Source organism: Podarcis cretensis, assembly GCF_951804945.1.
Source record: "Podarcis cretensis genome assembly, chromosome: 7".
Lineage (NCBI taxonomy): Eukaryota > Metazoa > Chordata > Lepidosauria > Squamata > Lacertidae > Podarcis > Podarcis cretensis.
In genome coordinates this window covers 6,080,148-6,098,006 of record NC_137176.1, presented here as the reverse complement: position 1 = coordinate 6,098,006, position 17,859 = coordinate 6,080,148, and the positions used below count along the sequence as shown (strand labels likewise).

General features: G+C 50.0%; 3 protein-coding genes across 3 annotated transcripts in view; 2 read left to right on the top strand and 1 right to left on the bottom strand.

Annotated features, from left to right (window-relative positions):
• Positions 1–17,859, bottom strand: part of LOC307220043 (protein diaphanous homolog 1-like) — a 509,109-nt gene that overhangs the window by 310,722 nt on the left and 180,528 nt on the right. The window lies entirely within an intron of this gene.
• The window catches only part of LOC307220009 (START domain-containing protein 10-like), a 310,423-nt gene that overhangs the window by 184,873 nt on the left and 107,691 nt on the right, over positions 1–17,859 (top strand). The window lies entirely within an intron of this gene.
• Positions 9,361–13,714, top strand: LOC307220758 (uncharacterized protein). The gene is made up of 2 exons (XM_079984784.1): positions 9,361–11,010; positions 11,932–13,714. The coding sequence occupies exon 1, from the start codon at positions 9,560–9,562 to the stop codon at positions 10,964–10,966; it is 1,407 nt and encodes a 468-aa protein (XP_079840910.1). The 5' UTR covers positions 9,361–9,559; the 3' UTR covers positions 10,967–11,010; positions 11,932–13,714.

Here is a 17,859-nt window from a genome sequence, read left to right as displayed (position 1 = left end):
GCCCTGATTCCATTTTCTCCCGAGAGAGACAGATGCCAACCACCTGAGCCCTGCTACTGAAAACAGAGAACTGGGCTGAGCCCAAATAAGCCCTGGAACAATTTAAGGCCTGGGCACATATATTTTACTTTATGCAAATAAAGGCAGGTTGTAATTTGGCCATTACATTGTGCTGGTGTCTCTCTAATGAGATAACAAGCTGCAAAGCCAGAATAAAAACCAGCAGCAAACCTGCTAGTGAAGCTGGTTGAAATCCAGCTGTCTGGGGCCAGGGAGGCAAGCTAGCAGCACCAGAATTTGGCCAGCAACACTACACTTGGCCCTCTCAGCCAAAGGCACATTTATGTTCCTTGGTGTAAGCCTCTTTTAATCTCTGAATTTGTTTGCAAAGATTTATGGCCCGTTCCCAAGGGACCAAAACAACTGGAGGTAAAGCCTGGGCAAGGCTCTACAACTGGCACTGGAGAACGGATATTTGCCAAGGCCCTCTATCTGCCACCACTTTGCTGATGCAGAGCGGGACAGGAAGAGCAGGCGAAACAATCTCTCCCCCCATTTCACCTAGCCGTCCCTCCCCTGTGCAGGCCAAGGGGTTGAAGGCCCCATCACGAGCAGGAGAAGAGAAACAGTGAGTGACAAGCCATCAGGCTGAATGACGGGCGCCAAGGGCCAGAAGGGAATCCACTTAGAATTGATTTTAATCAGATGGAAAAGGTAGGGCTGGCAGGAGCTGGTCAGCCCCTTCTGGCCCAGGCTCATTTGGGGAGATGTCAGGCTGCGAGGCCGAGGTGCTCTCTGACTGCTCCCTCCAGAAAAGCCTTAATGAGCCCCTTATCCCACTCTCCTGACGGTAATGAGCACGGATTAGCCATGCCTCTCTCCTCCCACCTCTCCATTCATGCCACACACACACACACACACACACACACACGTGAGTTCCCTATACTCAGTACCAGCACAGCCCTGCTTCTGGCCAGCACTTTCAGCAGAATGACATGTCATCTTCCTCCCACTTGCGGCACTGCTTGGGGACCCCGCGTTCTTGCCATCCGAGCAGAGCACACGAAGGCGCCAGGTCCACTTTGCGGGAAATTTCACGATGCATTGCCTTTTCCGCCTTCACTTTTCAGCAGTGCTTTGTCTGGGAGCAGTTTTGACGTTTTCCTTCTAGTACACAAATCTGGAAAGGCAAGATCAATAATTGTCTGGGGAGAATCCTGCAAGCAGTACTCAACGGGAATCTAAAGGCACGTCGTATATCCACATAGAGCACATTGTGATAATCTAAAGGTGAGGTTGCCAATTAACACGTCACAGTGGACACATTATCCCTGTCCAGGAAAGGGTGCAGTTGACACACAGCTGAAGCTGGTGATAGGCACTCATTGCCAACAGAGCTCCAAGAACACTCCTCCAGAAGGAGTGCAACCCCATCTAAGGTAAAGGTAAAGGTACCCCTGCCCGTACGGGCCAGTCTTGACAGACTCTGGGGTTGTGCGCCCATCTCACTTAAGAGGCCAGGGGCCAGCGCTGTCCGGAGACACTTCCGGGTCACGTGGCCAGCGTGACATCGCTGCTCTGGCGAGCCAGAGCCGCACACGGAAACGCCGTTTACCTTCCCACTAGTAAGCGGTCCCTATTTATCTACTTGCACCCGGGGGTGCTTTCGAACTGCTAGGTTGGCAGGCGCTGGGACCGAGCAGCAGCAACCCCATCTAGAACTGGCAAATTCCCCAGTTCTCAGAACTGAGGACCACTCCCAGGACCTCTGTCTTAGCAGACTTCACCTTCTGTTGATCTTATTTTAATTTTTTTTATATATTTTCATATGCAGTTTTATGCACATTTTACTCTGATGCATGCATGTTTGTGCATGTTTCTTGGCTGCTCTGCAAAATTTGGGAGAAGTGTGAATTTCGAGTTTCAGGTCATGTATCATAGAATCATATAACTGTAGATTTGGGGGGGACCCGAGGGCCATTTAGTCCAGCCCCTTGCAATGCAGGAATTCTGTCCACAGCCATCCCTGTGTGGGCTCAAACCACCAAACTTCTGGTTAACAGCCAGACCCACTGATCCACTGCATGACCTGAGCCTCATTTCAAAAAGTGAAAATTGGGTAGGTTAATCTTTAAGTGCAAACTGAACCAAATTTCTACCCCATCCCTTCTTACAACTTACATTTTAAATACAATACTGTAATTATAAAATAGACAGCAATGGAAAATAATAAACAGGAGAAAGCAGCTGTCTCCAACATCAACAGATCACTTCAATCTGGGCCACTCATAACCCTCCTAGGAGCCATTAAAATTACTCCCATCCCAGGAAAACAGTCTTGGATACCATACAAGCTGCCACAAAGACACCATGTTTGACACCAGTTGCAAATAAAATGTTTTAAATGTGTTGTAAAGTGCAATATACAAATGTGACACTAGATGGCGACAGTGAGCTATGCCAAATTCAATGTATTTTTCAAAACTTTTTTTAAACAAACATTTTCTCAGTGTGTTTTTTTTAATATGTGTGTAGGTTCCACCTTAGATGCTACCACTTAAAAGGCTCTAGGGGGTTGGACCAGATGACCCTTGTGCCCCTTCCACCTCTACAACTCCACAAGTCTATTATTTATTCCCAGGTATCCATCAATCTCACCTGAGAAGCTGGGAACATGGAGAATTAAGCCTTAATTCCTAATAATTGGCCATTTTCAATGGCAGATCTTCTCAGGTCCTCTCATCCACATGCCCCTTTTGCTGTCGAAAGCAGACCTTACAACTCTACTTGATACTGGAATGGGGCAGCTATGGCTCCCTGTTAACATCTAGTTTGGATCTATGGTGCATCACTTGTCAGCCAAGCTCTGAGAGGAGTGGATATCAGCTCCTGACTAGAAAAGTTACACAGCTGGGAGCAAAAAGACGACTTATCACAGGGGTCACCAACCTGGTCTCTGTGGGCTCACGTGCACCTGCAGAGTCCTTCTCTGGAGCCCACAGAGCCTTCTCCCCTTCACCCTGATTTTTTGGCTTGAAAGAAGCATTCCCTTGTAGCCAACAGAACTGGTTGCAGTGTGTGCTTGGTTGTGGCAGTTCTTGGTGTGCAGTTGTGCCCGGGTGCCCACTTAGGTGGTGTGAGGAAATACATGGCGAGCTCTCTCTTTCAGAAAGTGCTGGCAGCCCTGTGTGGGCTTCCTTGTGTGAAACAGCAAGCTCCTGACATGTACCTGACTGCTCACTGCACTGAGAGCTCATTTTTTTCTGCCAATCAATGTCAGCTGCCAATCCACAGCTGTCAGCATTGGAGATGACAGTGTATTAATGACCTGCTCCCAGGAACAGGCAGCCTCCACCATGTGAAGAGAGATAATGGTTTTGGCTCCCTTTGCCTCCCCAGTCTCCTGTCACTTACTCTTTGGAGCTCTGTCAAATATATGGTATCCTCAGCCCTCCTTTCATCCTGACAGAGTCTATCATTGCTCCCAAAGCCATGCACACTATTGCATGTGCACGTGCGTGCACACACTCACAAAAGCAGAGCATCCGGCATGGAGGAAATACTGATACGTGTTCAAAGGGCATCTTTGAGGAATGACACCAAATTCCAAGACAAGATCCACACCTGTTCTCTTTCTGCTGATTTATCAGGCATGCAGCCACCACATACCTACAGAGGTTTGTGCTCTTATCTGAAGAAGCAATGCATTTCATGATCAATAAATTAAAGAACATTGCACCTAAATAATCTAAATTACATGCCAAGAAAATCTTAACTCTGCAATGCTGATAAACATTGGTATGTATTTGCTTATATGTATTATTTATGCCACTTCTGCTAGCTACAGTGTAAGGTACAGAACTGTTCAGTACTTTCAAAGACCCAACCACGTTCTGATCACTGGCAATTTTGCTCAGCCCCACACATAGTTTTTCACTTTTTGATAGGTATTGTCCATGTCACTTTGCAACCATATTGTTCTCTACAACCACGCCAGGCGCTAGAACTCTCCAGTGGTTTGACTTAACTCCTCCACTGTCTCCTGAGACAGACGGATGACAACAACGTGTCCCTTTGTGACCCTGTCAAGCCTATTGTTGTGACCGTAAGAGCTAGGAAAAAATATACTTAAAAACCAAAAAAAAACCCAAATGGGGACTCTGCTTTGTGGGTCAGCAAGGAAGGGTTTGAATAATGCACAAATAAAAAGCTGAGACAATCGGGATGCTGAATTCCATGGCCAATACAAAATTTCAGGGGTGCACAGTGGATATGCACAGTCTGCCCCGCTCCTAGGCCCCATGGTATTCCTTTTCCCACATCTGTAAGGCTAAGCCACAAAACTTGCTTCCCGACTCGATGGCAACTCTCTTTGTCACTGCTCAGCCCACTCAGTTCTCTGAATTAACCCCCTGCTCCTCCTCTGATTCATTGCCTCCCCATCATCCATGCCTCTTGCTGACAGCTGTCTCTTCTTGTCATTGCTCCAGAGCAACGTTGACAAGCAGAGGTTTAATTAGCAAGTGCTTGCATGCAGTGAATCCGTCCTGGGCCTTGGGCTGGGTATGTGGACTTTCCTTTTCCTTTCCTTGGCCTGGCAGTTTCCTCTGGGTAGGTATCGCTAAGGTGTCCCCACTGGCATCACAGGCAGGCAGAGATGGATGCAAGAAATAGAAGAGAACAAGCAGGGAGACTTTGCCTGATTTGCTAGAAACCCTAAGGGCAGAAGCTGCCCTCATTATCCAAGGACACCATTCCTCCACTTTTTCATCCGTCCCTTGTCTTCCATTACTTTCTCCTCTAACTATGTGAAATTAAAGATACAGTAACTTTGCTGGGATAACTCAGTAGCTCTGGAACAAAAGACAACAACACGCAAGCTGGATTCCTTTACATCAGGCATGTCCAAAGTTCAATTCGGGGGCCTAATCCAGCCCACTGGTCAGTTTAATCCAGCCCCTGTGGCAGTATATTCCCTGGGCTAAAATCCTAAAAAATACCTCAACAACTTCAATCCCAAAAAGTTCAACAACTTTGGTTGGCCTTTTGGTCGGCCCCCACTTCATCAAATCTGGCCCTCTTTGGAAAAAGTTTGGACACCACTGCTTTACGTAGTTAAAGAGGAAGCAGGAGAAAGCTTTTCCTAGATCAAGGTAGCTTAGCCGCAGTTATCCACCACCTGACCCCTTCATAGCTGCACTACTGCAATGCACTTTACACAAGGCTGCCCTTGAAGAAATAAGCAGCAGTCTCACTCGGGTCTCAAGATAGGCACTGCCCTGGCTGCCTTTATGCTATCAGGCCTAGTGTCCAGGCCAGAGGTCCCATGTGTAATATAGACTTTCTACTGCAATGCGCTCTATGTGGGGCTACCTTTGAAGGTGACCCAGAAACTACATCTAATCCAGAATGCGGCAGCTAGACTGGTGACTGGGAGAAGCTGCCGAGACCATATAACACCGGTCTTGAAAGACCTACATTGGCTCCCAGTACGTTTCCGAGCACAATTCAAAGTGTTGGTGCTGACCTTTAAAACCCTAAACGGCCTCGGCCCAGTATACCTAAAGGAGTGTCTCCACCCCTATCGTTCTGCCCAGACACTAAGGTCCAGCTCCGAGGGCCTTCTGGCAGTTCCCTCTCTGCGAGAAGCCAAGTTACAGGGAACCAGGCAGAGGGCCTTCTCGGTAGTGGCACCCGCCCTGTGGAACGCCCTCCCAATAGATGTCAAGGCAATAAACAACTATTTTACTTTTAAAAGTCAACTGAAGGCAGCCCTGTTTAGGGAAGCTTTTAATGTTTAATAGGTTATTGTATTTTAGTGTTCTGTTGGAAGCCGCCCAGAGTGGCTGGGGAAACCCAGCCAGATGGGCAGGGTATAAATAATATATTATTATTATTATTATTATTATTATTATTATTATTATTATTATTACATCCCTCCATTGGGAGAACTGCCCCTTTATCTGCAGTTCACAGCACTTTCACATCCGTTTGCAGTTTTTTGTTTTTAAAAGTCTGCACAAAAATTCCTATCTGCTTCCATATGCATTTTCCCCAATGTATGTGTTTTTCTACACGGCTTTGCCTAATATACACATTTTGCAATCCATTTCCCAGATAAAACACCTTTTTGTTTATTTCGTTCAATAGTACATACGGGGATCTTGTGTGCCCTTTCCTGTAACATACCTTCTTCTATATGCATTCTCGGGTTGGAGAACCACACAGCGAAACTCAAAGTAGTGTCGATTTCAAAGGAGAGCTGTGATTTCATATCAGTTCAGCAAGTACACATCAGAAAAGTCCACACTAAAAGACTAACCAGATGGGGAGGCTCCCTTTGACAGGTGAACTCCTGCCGCAAACCATCTTGTCACAAAGCTCGCCCTGTTTTCCGTGTCCACATGCCTGCTCCCAGCACACCTTTTGGCCTGCGCGGATCATTCGCCGCCTGCCTAAACAGTTTGAGCCTTGGGGATGTATTGTTTTTGAAATAATAATGCAAGGGTGGAATACCCAGCATGAATGATGGGGCTGTAATGGTGCCAATCAATAGGTGACACACTGAACAATGTCTCCACTCATATTAGTGCCAAATTAAGCTGTTTACTGAAACTTTTCTCACCCAAAGAGAAACCCAATCTATAAGCAGGGTGGGAAAGATGGATGGCTAGCCAAGGGCCCTTTGTGAGTGATTTTTCTTGCTATGACAGATTTTTTTTTTAATACGAAGAATCTCTTCAGAGCTCTGTAAAGAAGGATGAGGGAAAGTGGGGAGGCACTAAAGCCCCTGTGTTGCCGAATGAACCTTTGGAGAATCTTATGCTCTGTCAGAGCCAGGCGAGGGCCCTTGTATAGGGACCAGGGATCCAGTTTTCTGAGCTGAAGCCTGGATGCACGGTGCAGTGCAGTGGTGCAGCAGGCGGCAGTGCTGTGGTGCTATGTGTGGCTGTCAGCTCAGTGGAATCCCACCTTCGTTGCCAGTGAAATATACTCGGAGTCGAGTGTGAATTTCATGCTCTTTATTCAGCTCATAGTAGCAATGAATGAAACTTTCCCCAAAACGTTTAGCTATATATACATTATTTACACAATGGGCCCCACATGATTGGCTAATTCTGGGCTGCTGCTGTAGGCCAATCATGTTGCGGATTCACCTCCTCCAGAAGCCTGATTGGCTGCTCCTGCAGGCCAATCAGGTGGCTGATTCACTTCCACCTGGAGCTGGATTGGGTGGCTCCTGCAGACCAGTCAGACTCCGGCATTCTGGATCCTATTGTTCTAGGATTCAGGTCAGTACATAACACCACTGGAACTGGCTGCTTCAGCCTGGAGCACAGCAGGCAAAGGTACCACTGGGCTTGACTCAACATGCACAGAAGACATATCTGTGCCTAGGATTTGCGTCCGGCTTGGCCAGTCCAGAGGCTTCATATTTCCTGCCAGCTGCACGTCCACCTTCTCTTTGGTACCCAAAGAGCTCTCAGAGTCCTGATCATGCACCAGATTAGGTCCCTGACTTAGATCCTGAGGTTCCTGGCTCAAGACCCCGAGTCCCTTAGATTTGACTTTGCCATTCTTTGGTGGGATGGTTTGAGACATGGTTAGCGTTTGCTTCCTTTGAGAGAAGTCGAAGAAGCTGGATGCTGAAGAGGTGGCATGCTGAACAATTTGATGCTTATACAAACGCTGCCTATCCCTGGATCCACAGTGGGTCAAGACCGGATTTATCCATGGTGTGACCGGAGTAATTGCACCAAGGGGCCCCAGAGTCTGAGCTTTCGTTTTAAAAAAGAACGAAAGAAAATTAAATCCCCAGCCCAACCTGACTGCAGATCAGAGTTCCCTGATTCTTCATATCACTCTGCAGAGGAGTTCCAGAAATGTGAAGGGCCCCTTCCCTTCCACTCTGATGTTCTATGAAGCCATCCTCTCTCCTTCCCTTTGGGATTAACTGTGAGAATTTGTGCGGAAGGTGGTTGCTGGGCTACCTCTCTTTTTGTCAGCCTCATCATTTCCAAGCTACTCATCTGGTATTCTAAAAAGGGTAGGTGTTGAAAATGCAAATAAAAAAAAAATTCCTATGCAAACATGAAAAGAATAGCCCGGCTTGGCTTCAGTTGCTTGTGTTGGTGTTAACCTACCTATAGGGGTGGCTCATGGGCACTGTGTGGGCACTGGAGAAGGAACAGGAGTGTGGAGGGAGTGGGCCGCCCCTGGCACCACTATTCCGGTAGGGTGCCATTACAGTGGAGCCCCCAGACACATGCTGCGCATCCCCCCATGCACCAGGCACCACGCCCCCACAGGCAGCGCATCACATCCCCAGAACATGCGCCACCCCCTCAGGCAGCGCACCATGCCCCCGGGATGCGCGCCATGCCCCCAGTAGCGGAGCATGCAGCTTCACCACTGTGTGTGGGATAGTTTCTGTCTCACACTTTGCATGTCTGAAAGAGCTAAGCTGAGCAAGCAGCTTCAACAAATCTCTCTGGTTATGGCTCCATTCCTCTGGGAGGAACTTGGAAATATTTCTTTGCAGTTTTTGTTCTCTCCCAGGTGAACTTGGAAGAGTGAAGGTTAAAACTGGAGACCATTGCTGGCTTCCCAAAACTCCAAGTAGTAAATCCCAGCTAGGAGATTCACACAGCCTGCTTCCTTTCATGAACATGAAAATTGCATGGTTTACTTTTCCTGAAATGAAACTAATTCTTTTTCTCTTGAAGACTGTTTTTAGAACCCCTTTTTCTTTTAATCTTTCTGCCAGCTGGATGCATACATGTTTGAAGTCTCATTTCTGATGTGTGTATAAAGTCATTTACTTCTTTATAAAACAGTGCACAGGGTTTATTTTTAGTCTAAGGTTTTTGTGTGTGTGAAGAACGCGTGTGAAAAGGTGGTTTGGAGTGGATACAACTCAGGCCTCTCTGCCCAGGTTTAAAATTGCTTGGGGCAACCAGCCATTGTGCAGCTCTGCAAAATTGCAGAAAAGAAAGGGATCTGAGCTGGAGAAAAACTTTTTGGAGTTGTAGTGCTTGCTTCATACTGCTGTGAGCATTACAAACTCATTTGGATCTGAGGGACCTAAATTATTGGTCAGAGCACGTGGGTCCCTTCGTGGAAAAAAAGCCCCAGGAGTCGTCAAAATCTTGGAAGACCGCTGTGAAGCAGAGGCGACTGTGTTGGGAGTACAACAAGGGGGTTTGTGCACGGGCTGTCTGTAAGTACAGCCACGAGTGCGAAAAATGCCTTGGTAACCACCCAGCCACTGCCTGCATTAAAGGGAGGCAGCCCTTTCGGGGTGGGAGAGGCGCCTACAACCAGGGACCTAGAGGTGGCCACGGAGCACCATGTGGACCCCAGGGAAGCAGGCAGTAATTTGAGTCTGGGCCTAGCCTGGTCCCCCATCAAGTTGACCCCTTTAAAAAACCTTTTAGACCATTACCCTAACAGGACGGCAGCAGAGTATTTATGGGAAGGCTTTAGTACTGGTTTCAGGATCCCAGTAGCCTTTCACCCCAATTCAGGTGATCCTCCAAACCAAAAATCTGTGAGGGAGATGCCCGAGGTTGCCCAAAAGAAAATTAGTAAGGAAATTAAAGCAGGAAGGGTAGCCGGCCCCTTCCTAGTCCCTCCAATTGAGGGCCTCCATATATCCCCATTAGGCATAGTCCCCAAAAAAGCGCCCGGTGAGTATCGCATGATTCACAACCTTTCCTACCCAAAGGGGGGGTCCGTCAATGATGCGATACCACAGGAACTCTGCACAGTTAGATATGCCACGTTTGACCAAGCGGTACAGTTCGGCAGGGGGGCGCTGCTGGCAAAATGTGACATTGAGTCGGCCTTTAGACTCCTGCCAGTTCATCCGGAAGATTTCCGGTGGCTTGGCTTCAAATTTGAAGGGGCGTATTTTGTAGACAAGGCAATGCCCATGGGCTGCTCTGTGGCCTGCGCAGCCTTTGAGGCATTCAGCACCTTTCTGGACTGGGCGCTTCGCTTTAGAACCAGCGCCGAGGGCGTGTCGCACTACCTGGACGACTTTATCCTCGTGGCCGATAGCAGGCTTAAGTGCTCAGAGCTCCTTGAAGCCTTCACATCATTAGCGGGGGAACTGGGGGTTCCTCTAGCCGCCGACAAAACGGAGGGTCCGGCTACGACAATGGTTTACTTAGGTATTGAGCTGGACACTGTCGCTCAGACCTCAAAACTTCCCAGGGAAAAACTCATCGCGCTTGGCGACCTTATTCGGCAGCTGCTCCCCCTAAGAAAAGTTACGCTCAGGCAAATCCAGTCACTGTTAGGTCACTTAAATTTTGCTTGCCGCGTGGTTTCCCCTGGCCGCCCATTCTGCGGCCGCCTCGCGAAGTTATCAGCAGGACTGCGTTCCCCTCATCATAGGGTTCGGCTGTCCAAGGAAGTGAAGTCCGACCTGGAAGTCTGGTTGAAGTTCTTGCAGAACTACAACGGCATTTCTCTGTGGCAGGACAACTTGTCGCTGCAGGTTGACTTCCAGGTCCATTCGGATGCTTCTGGCTCTCTGGGGTTTGGCGTTTACTTTAGGGGCCAATGGTGCGCTCAGCGCTGGCCCGCTGCCTGGCAAGGGGGCCCCATTACCAGAGATTTAACCTTCCTGGAATTCTTTCCGATTGTAGTGGCGGTGCACTTGTGGCCTGAAACCTTTGCTAGCCATAGGGTATGCTTCCACACCGACAACCAGGCTGTAGTGGCAGTACTTTCCAGGCAGGTCGCACAGTCACCAAGGGTAGGCGTCCTCCTGCGTTCCTTCGTTCTCCGGTGTTTAGAGCTCAACATCCACTTCTCTGCAAAATTTGTGCCTGGTGTAAATAATGACATTGCGGACGCCCTATCTCGCTTTCAGATGGACCGCTTCCGCTCGTTAGCACCGGATGCAGAGCTGCTGCCGCAGCCGTTCCCAGAACATCTGTGGAGTCTCGGGGACTAGAGGCGTGGGGACCAGAGTCCTGGGAGCCAGAAGTGATTCAGGGAGTAATGGCCTCATTGGCACCTTCCACTTTGAGATCGTATAAGAGGGCTTGGTCGGATTTTTTAAAATTCCGCAAAAAAACCCACGCCATCGGAAGCAATGCCCCTCCCGTCAAGCCAGAGGTGCTATCTTACCTAGTTTACCTGAGACGCTTGGGCCGCGCCCCTAGAACCCTCAACCTTCAAGCCGCAGCAATTTCATTCTTTTGCAAGGCAATATTTTCCACAGATCCTTGTGACGATTTTGTTATACGAAGGACGTTAGAGGGTTGGCGCAGGCTACAGCCCCCAAACTGCGATATGAGAAGGCCGATGTCACTCGACATCCTTTCCCAAATCCATAAAAAATTGCGAACAGTATGCTGGTCAAAGTATGAAGCACGCTTATTTTCAGCGGCTTACTCCATTGCCTTTTTTGGAGCTCTGCGCGTGGGTGAGGTAGTTTATGAAGCGGGTCGGCATGGTTTCTCCCGGGGCTTGCTTTTAAGCGATGTTACCCTGTCACGGGAGGACCTGGTAATACGGATACGCAGCTCTAAAACAGACCAGTACGGGAGGGGGGCTCTTGTTCAGCTTATGGCCACCGACGGTCCAGGCCCATGTCCAGTTAAAGACACAAGGCGCTTCTTATCCCTGAGGGTCAACTCGGCAGGGCCTCTATTGATCCACGCAGATGGCTTACCTTTGACGCGTCACCAGTTCACTCGGGTCATGCGCTTAGCACTGGCAGCATGCGGCATCCCCGCAGCAGATTTTGCATCACACTCTTTCAGGATAGGAGCAGCCACCACGGCAATGCACCTGGGTCTTACGACGGAAAGGATTAGGGACTTAGGTCGCTGGAAATCTGACGCGTACAAACGCTATTTGAGAAAGAATTTGTGACGGTGGCTGACCATGGCCTGTTCTTTCAATTTCCTACAGGTGACATGGGGGTGCGCGTCTGGATTATCGGCCACAGTATTGTGCATTGGGCCAGGGTCCGCGCCATCAATTCCGGTCTCGGGCCACGCCTGGGCTTTCCACCTGACATCACCATTTCCTGGGTCTCCCGGAGGGGAATGCGCTGGGCCGAGATGCTGCCCGCATTTAAGACCAGAGCAGCAGCGGAGGGCCCCCCAGACGCTTTACTGATACAATTGGGGGAAAACGACCTAGCCTACAGGAAGGCAGTGGATTTGCAGTGGCACATTTTTAGCGACTTCGAGAAGCTGAAGGCCGCTTACCCGAATGTCACAATTATTTGGGCCTCACTGATGGAGAGGCGGGTTTGGAGAGATGGCAGGAACCCGATAGCTATGAATAGGGCTAGGAAAGCCTTGGATCGGGCGGTGGTGCGTAGAGTGGCAGCCCTGGGTGGGAGGTTCATTGGCCACCCGGGCATTCGTTTCAACCTTGAGGCCCTCTACCGGTATGATGGCGTGCATCTTTCGGATGCTGGTAACGATGTTTGGCTGATGGATATTGCAAAGGGGATAAGGGAGTGGATTCAGGCATGAGAGTATTGGCGGCGAGCGACTGCTCGGTGGCGGTAGGCATTGGTAAGAAGGGGTTAAGAGGATGTGTGTGGGGGGAGGAACGCCATCACCTCCCCCCAGTGAACGAAGGGTGGTCCGTTAAAGGACTCCGGGGGGCGTGGCCCTGTCCGAAGCCTATGGAGGTGTGGGCCAAAGGCACGCCCCAGAGCGGTGACCCGGGGGAGCTCCTAGTCGACGTGCCTCGGCGGGAGACTCCCCCAATTAGTGTTAACCCTTCCCCGTGTCTCCAGCAAATGGGCTGGAGCCGGATAGTCGATAGGACCAATGCCTAAGCCAATGCCTCTCATTCCTGAATTCAATAAAGTTGTGGCCTAATTCGCCCAATTAACCTTAATTATGGTGTCTCGTGTGTTTATTTATCTTGGTGGGGGGCGGGAACTTGCCACGCAAAGCCACTTCCTAGCCTGCCCAGGAGGTGGGGTTGCGGGTATCACGCCCTCCCCACGTGAGCGGGGGCTGCTTTCAGCCCCCGCGAGAACAGGGGAATCCCATCCATCCACGCCTCCCCAGCCAGCCAATCGGCTGGCTGGGGGGGGGCGTGGCTTGCCCTATTTAGGGCTGGAGCGGAGGGGGCTCGCCCTCTCTTCTCCGGCTAGCCCCCACGTTTTTCCCACCCTCCCTCCCTTCAGTTGGGCTTTAGGTAGGTCTGACTTTGCTATGGACTTCGGTCTGTCGCCGCAAGGGGCATGGTAGGAATTTTTCCCAATTGGCAATTTACAGCCTTTTGGTTTTTCGCCTACCTCGTAGCAACTCGTCACAACTCTTCGGCATTGGCGGTAGGCATTGGTAAGAAGGGGTTAAGAGGATGTGTGTGGGGGGAGGAACGCCATCACCTCCCCCCAGTGAATGAAGGGTGGTCCGTTAAAGGACTCCGGGGGGCGTGGCCCTGTCCGAAGCCTATGGAGGTGTGGGCCAAAGGCACGCCCCAGAGCGGTGACCCGGGGGAGCTCCTAGTCGACGTGCCTCGGCGGGAGACTCCCCCAATTAGTGTTAACCCTTCCCCGTGTCTCCAGCAAATGGGCTGGAGCCGGATAGTCGATAGGACCAATGCCTAAGCCAATGCCTCTCATTCCTGAATTCAATAAAGTTGTGGCCTAATTCGCCCAATTAACCTTAATTATGGTGTCTCGTGTGTTTATTTATCTTGGTGGGGGGCGGGAACTTGCCACGCAAAACAGTGCACAGGGTTTATTTTTAGTCTAAGGTTTTTGTGTGTGTGAAGAACGCGTGTGAAAAGGTGGTTTGGAGTGGATACAACTCAGGCCTCTCTGCCCAGGTTTAAAATTGCTTGGGGCAACCAGCCATTGTGCAGCTCTGCAAAATTGCAGAAAAGAAAGGGATCTGAGCTGGAGAAAAACTTTTTGGAGTTGTAGTGCTTGCTTCATACTGCTGTGAGCATTACAAACTCATTTGGATTAATCTTCCAAGCTGTGCTTGGATAATTTTTGGATCATCACAACTTGTTTCCACATTTGACACATGCACATTGGAGGAAAACTTGCATTTCCCATATATGTTGGAAAAGACCCCAAGGAGCCTGACAGCCTCCATCCCTTTTCACTGCAGATGTCTCGCAGTTTTATGAATGGAAGGCAGCCCCACTAAGTCAGTCCAATAAAAATTCTTAAGGCTGTAGCTTTAAAGTTGGTTGAGGAAGACATTTGCATAAACCTCGAACCACTACCCTAGACTTGTGGGGATTGGAAGTGCAGTTTCCTTATCCAGGGGTCCATGCCTGCTCAGCTCACCAGCAGCCACTGCCTTTTGTGGTTCTAACATTCCCACAGGTGTTGCTTTTGTTCTGGTGATGCTGCCAGGAATCCCGGAGACAGGTGCTGTGCTCCTCTTGGAGGCTTTGTTCCATCCTTCTTTGTTCTTCCCAGAGTCTTAATCTAAGATTCACACATTCATGCAAATGCGCTAAGGTCATTTAAGGCTAAGATTCCTTTCTCCTTACAAGTCGTAACAAGGCAGAAAATGTAGTTTTAATGTTCTCATTTACACTCATTCCTAGTTAAGCAAAACCAGGGTTTCTGTTTAGATGTGATTATGTCAAACATTTTCTATTGATTACTTGGTACATTCAGTATTTCAAATCATAGAATTGTGGAGTTGGAAGGTAATAATAATAATAATAATAATAATAATAATAATAATAATAATTTATTATTTATACCCCGCCCATCTGGCTGGGCCTCCCCAGCCACTCTGGGCGGCTTACATAAAAACCAAAAATACAGTAAAATATCACACGTTACAAAACTTCCCTGAACAGGGCTGCCTTAAGATGTCTTCTGAATGTCAGATAGTTGTTTATCACTTTGACATCTGCTGGAAGGGCGTTCCATAGGGCGGGCGCCACTACCGAGAAGGCCCTCTGCCTGGTTCCCTGTAGCTTTGCTTCTCGCAATGAGGGAACCGCCAGAAGGCCCTCGGCGCTGGACCTCAGCGTCCGGGCAGAATGATGGGGGTGGAGACGCTCCTTCAGGTATACTGGACCGAGGCCGTTTAGGGCTTTAAAGGTCAGCACCAACACTTTGAATTGTGCTCGGAAACATACTAGGAGCCAATGTAGGTCTTTCAAGACCGGTGTTATATGGTCTCGGCGGCCGCTCCCAGTCACCAGTCTAGCTGCCGCATTCTGGATTAGTTGTAGTTTCCGAGTCACCTTCAAAGGTAGCCCCACGTAGAGTGCATTGCAGTAGTCCAAGCGGGAGATAACCAGAGCATGCACCACTCTGGCGAGACAGTCCGCAGGCAGATAGGGTCTCAGCCTATGTACCAGATGGAGCTGGTAAACAGCTGCCCTGGACACAGATTTGACCTGTGCTTCCATGGACAGCTGTGAGTCCAAAATGACTCCCAGGCTGCGCACCTGGTCCTTCAGGGGCACAGTTACGCCATTCAGGACCAGGGAATCCTCCACACCTGCCCGCCTCCTGTCCCCCAAAAACAGTACTTCTGTCTTGTCAGGATTCAACCTCAATCTGTTAGCCGCCATCCATCCTCCAACCGCCTCCAGACACTCACACAGGACCTTCACCGCCTTCACTGGTTCTGATTTAAAAGAGAGGTAGAGCTGGGTATCATCCGCATACTGATGAACACCCAGCCCAAACCTCCTGATGATCTCTCCCAGCGGCTGCACGTAGATGTTGAAAAGCATGGGGGAGAGGACAGAACCCTGAGGCACCCAACAAGTGAGAGCCCAGGGGTCTGAACACTCATCCCCCACCACCACTTTCTGAACACGGCCCAGGAGGAAGGAGTGGAACCACTGTATGACAGTGCCCAGAAGGACGGTCCAGAAGGATGTTATGGTCGATGGTATCAAACGCCGCTGAGAGATCCAGCAGAACTAGGAAACAGCTCTCACCTTTGTCCCTAGCCCGCCGGAGATCATCAACCAGTGCGACCAAGGCAGTTTCAGTCCCATGATGAGGCCTGAATCCCGACTGGAAGGGATCCAAATGGTCCGCTTCTTCCAGGCGTGCCTGGAGTTGTTCGGCAACCGCTCGCTCAATCACCTTGCCCAAGAATGGAAGATTTGAGACTGGGCGATAGTTGGCCATCGTGGCCGCATCTAAAGATGGTTTTTTAAGAAGCGGTTTAATAACTGCCTATTTCAGCGGGTCTGGGAAGGCTCCCTCGCAGAGGGAAGCATTCACCACCCCACGAAGCCCATCGCCCAGTCCTTCCCGGCTAGCTTTTATAAGCCAGGATGGGCAAGGATCCAGGAGACAGGTGGTTGGTTTCACTCGTCCAAGCAGCCTGTCCACATCCTCGGAGGTAACAGATTGGAATTGATCCCACTCAACTTGACTAGACAGAACTCTAGCACTCTCCCGCCCCGGTCCTGCTCCCACGGTGGAGTCTACTTCTTCCTGAATCTGAGCGATTTTATCTGCAAAAAACTTTGCAAAATCATTGCAGGAGAACATGTGGCCCGTACTGGGCCCCGATGTTGCAGGTGGTTCCGCTAAATTGTGAACCACCTGAAAAAGTCTCCTGCTGCTGTTTTCTGCAGATGCAATAGAGGCGGTGAAGAAATTCTTCTTCGCCGTCGCTATCGCCACTTGGTAGGCTCGACGTTAAGCTCTAACCTGTGTCCGGTCAGATTCGGAATGAGTTATCCGCCACCGGCGCTCTAGCCGTCTCAACGATTGTTTCATTGCCCTCAGATCCGTGGAAAACCACGGGGCTGTCCGGGCTCCATGCAATCGGAGAGGGCGCTTCGGAGCCAAACAGTCAATAGCCCTGGTTAACTCCACATTCCAGCGGGCCACCAGGGAATCAGCTGAAAGGCCATCAACATGGGATAAAGCATCCCCTACCACTCTCTGGAAACCATTTGGATCCATTAAGTGGTGGGGGCGGACCATCTGAATTGGTCCCACCTCCCTGCAGAGGGGATGGGTCGCAGAGAAGTCCAGTTGCACCAGGAAGTGATCTGACCATGGCACTTCTTTTGTTTCACTTTTACTTAGTGTCAGATCACCAACATCCATAGAGGTAAACACCAGGTCCAAGGCATGTCCGCGGCTATGGGTTGGGCCAGACTTATTCAGGGACAGCCCCATGGAGGCCATGCTTTCCACGAAGTCCCGAGCCGCCCCTTGTAAGGTCGTGTTGGCATGGATGTTAAAATCCCCTAGGACAATCCCCTAGGACGACCAAGCTGGGTGTCTCCAGGAGAACATCCGCCATGACCTGAAGCAGCTCGGGCAGGGAATCCTTGGTGCAGCGGGGAGGTCGGTACACCAAAAGGAATCCTGTACTGCCCCTATTGCCCAACTTCCAGAACATGCACTCAGAAAACTGGGTCTTCCCAATAGGACGCCTGGTGCAAACTAATGACTTTCTAAAAATCACTGCAACCCCCCCTCCCCGCCCACATGACCTGGGTTGCTGTGCGTAAGAGAAACCTGGTGGACAAGCAGCGGCAAGGACAGGCCTATCTGCTTCATCCAACCAAGTCTCTGTTACACATGCCAGGTCAAGTCCTCCATCCATGATCAGGTCATGGATGGCAGTGGTCTTATGAATCATTGACCTGGCATTGCACAGCAGCACCTTCAGGTCATGTGGGTATCCCTTGCTGATTCTAGTATCCATCCGGTCAGGACCAGACCCGGAGGCAGGAATAGTCCTCAGATAACGAATAAACCTGCCCTGGGCCAGATGGTAAGTGGCAAAAGCAGGGCCCTCAAGCACTCACTGAGGGGAGTCCTCCCAAGCATCATCTAGTCCAAGGCCCGGGGGCCGGATTTGGCCCAATCGCCTTCTAAATCCGGCCTGCGGATGGTCTGGGAAT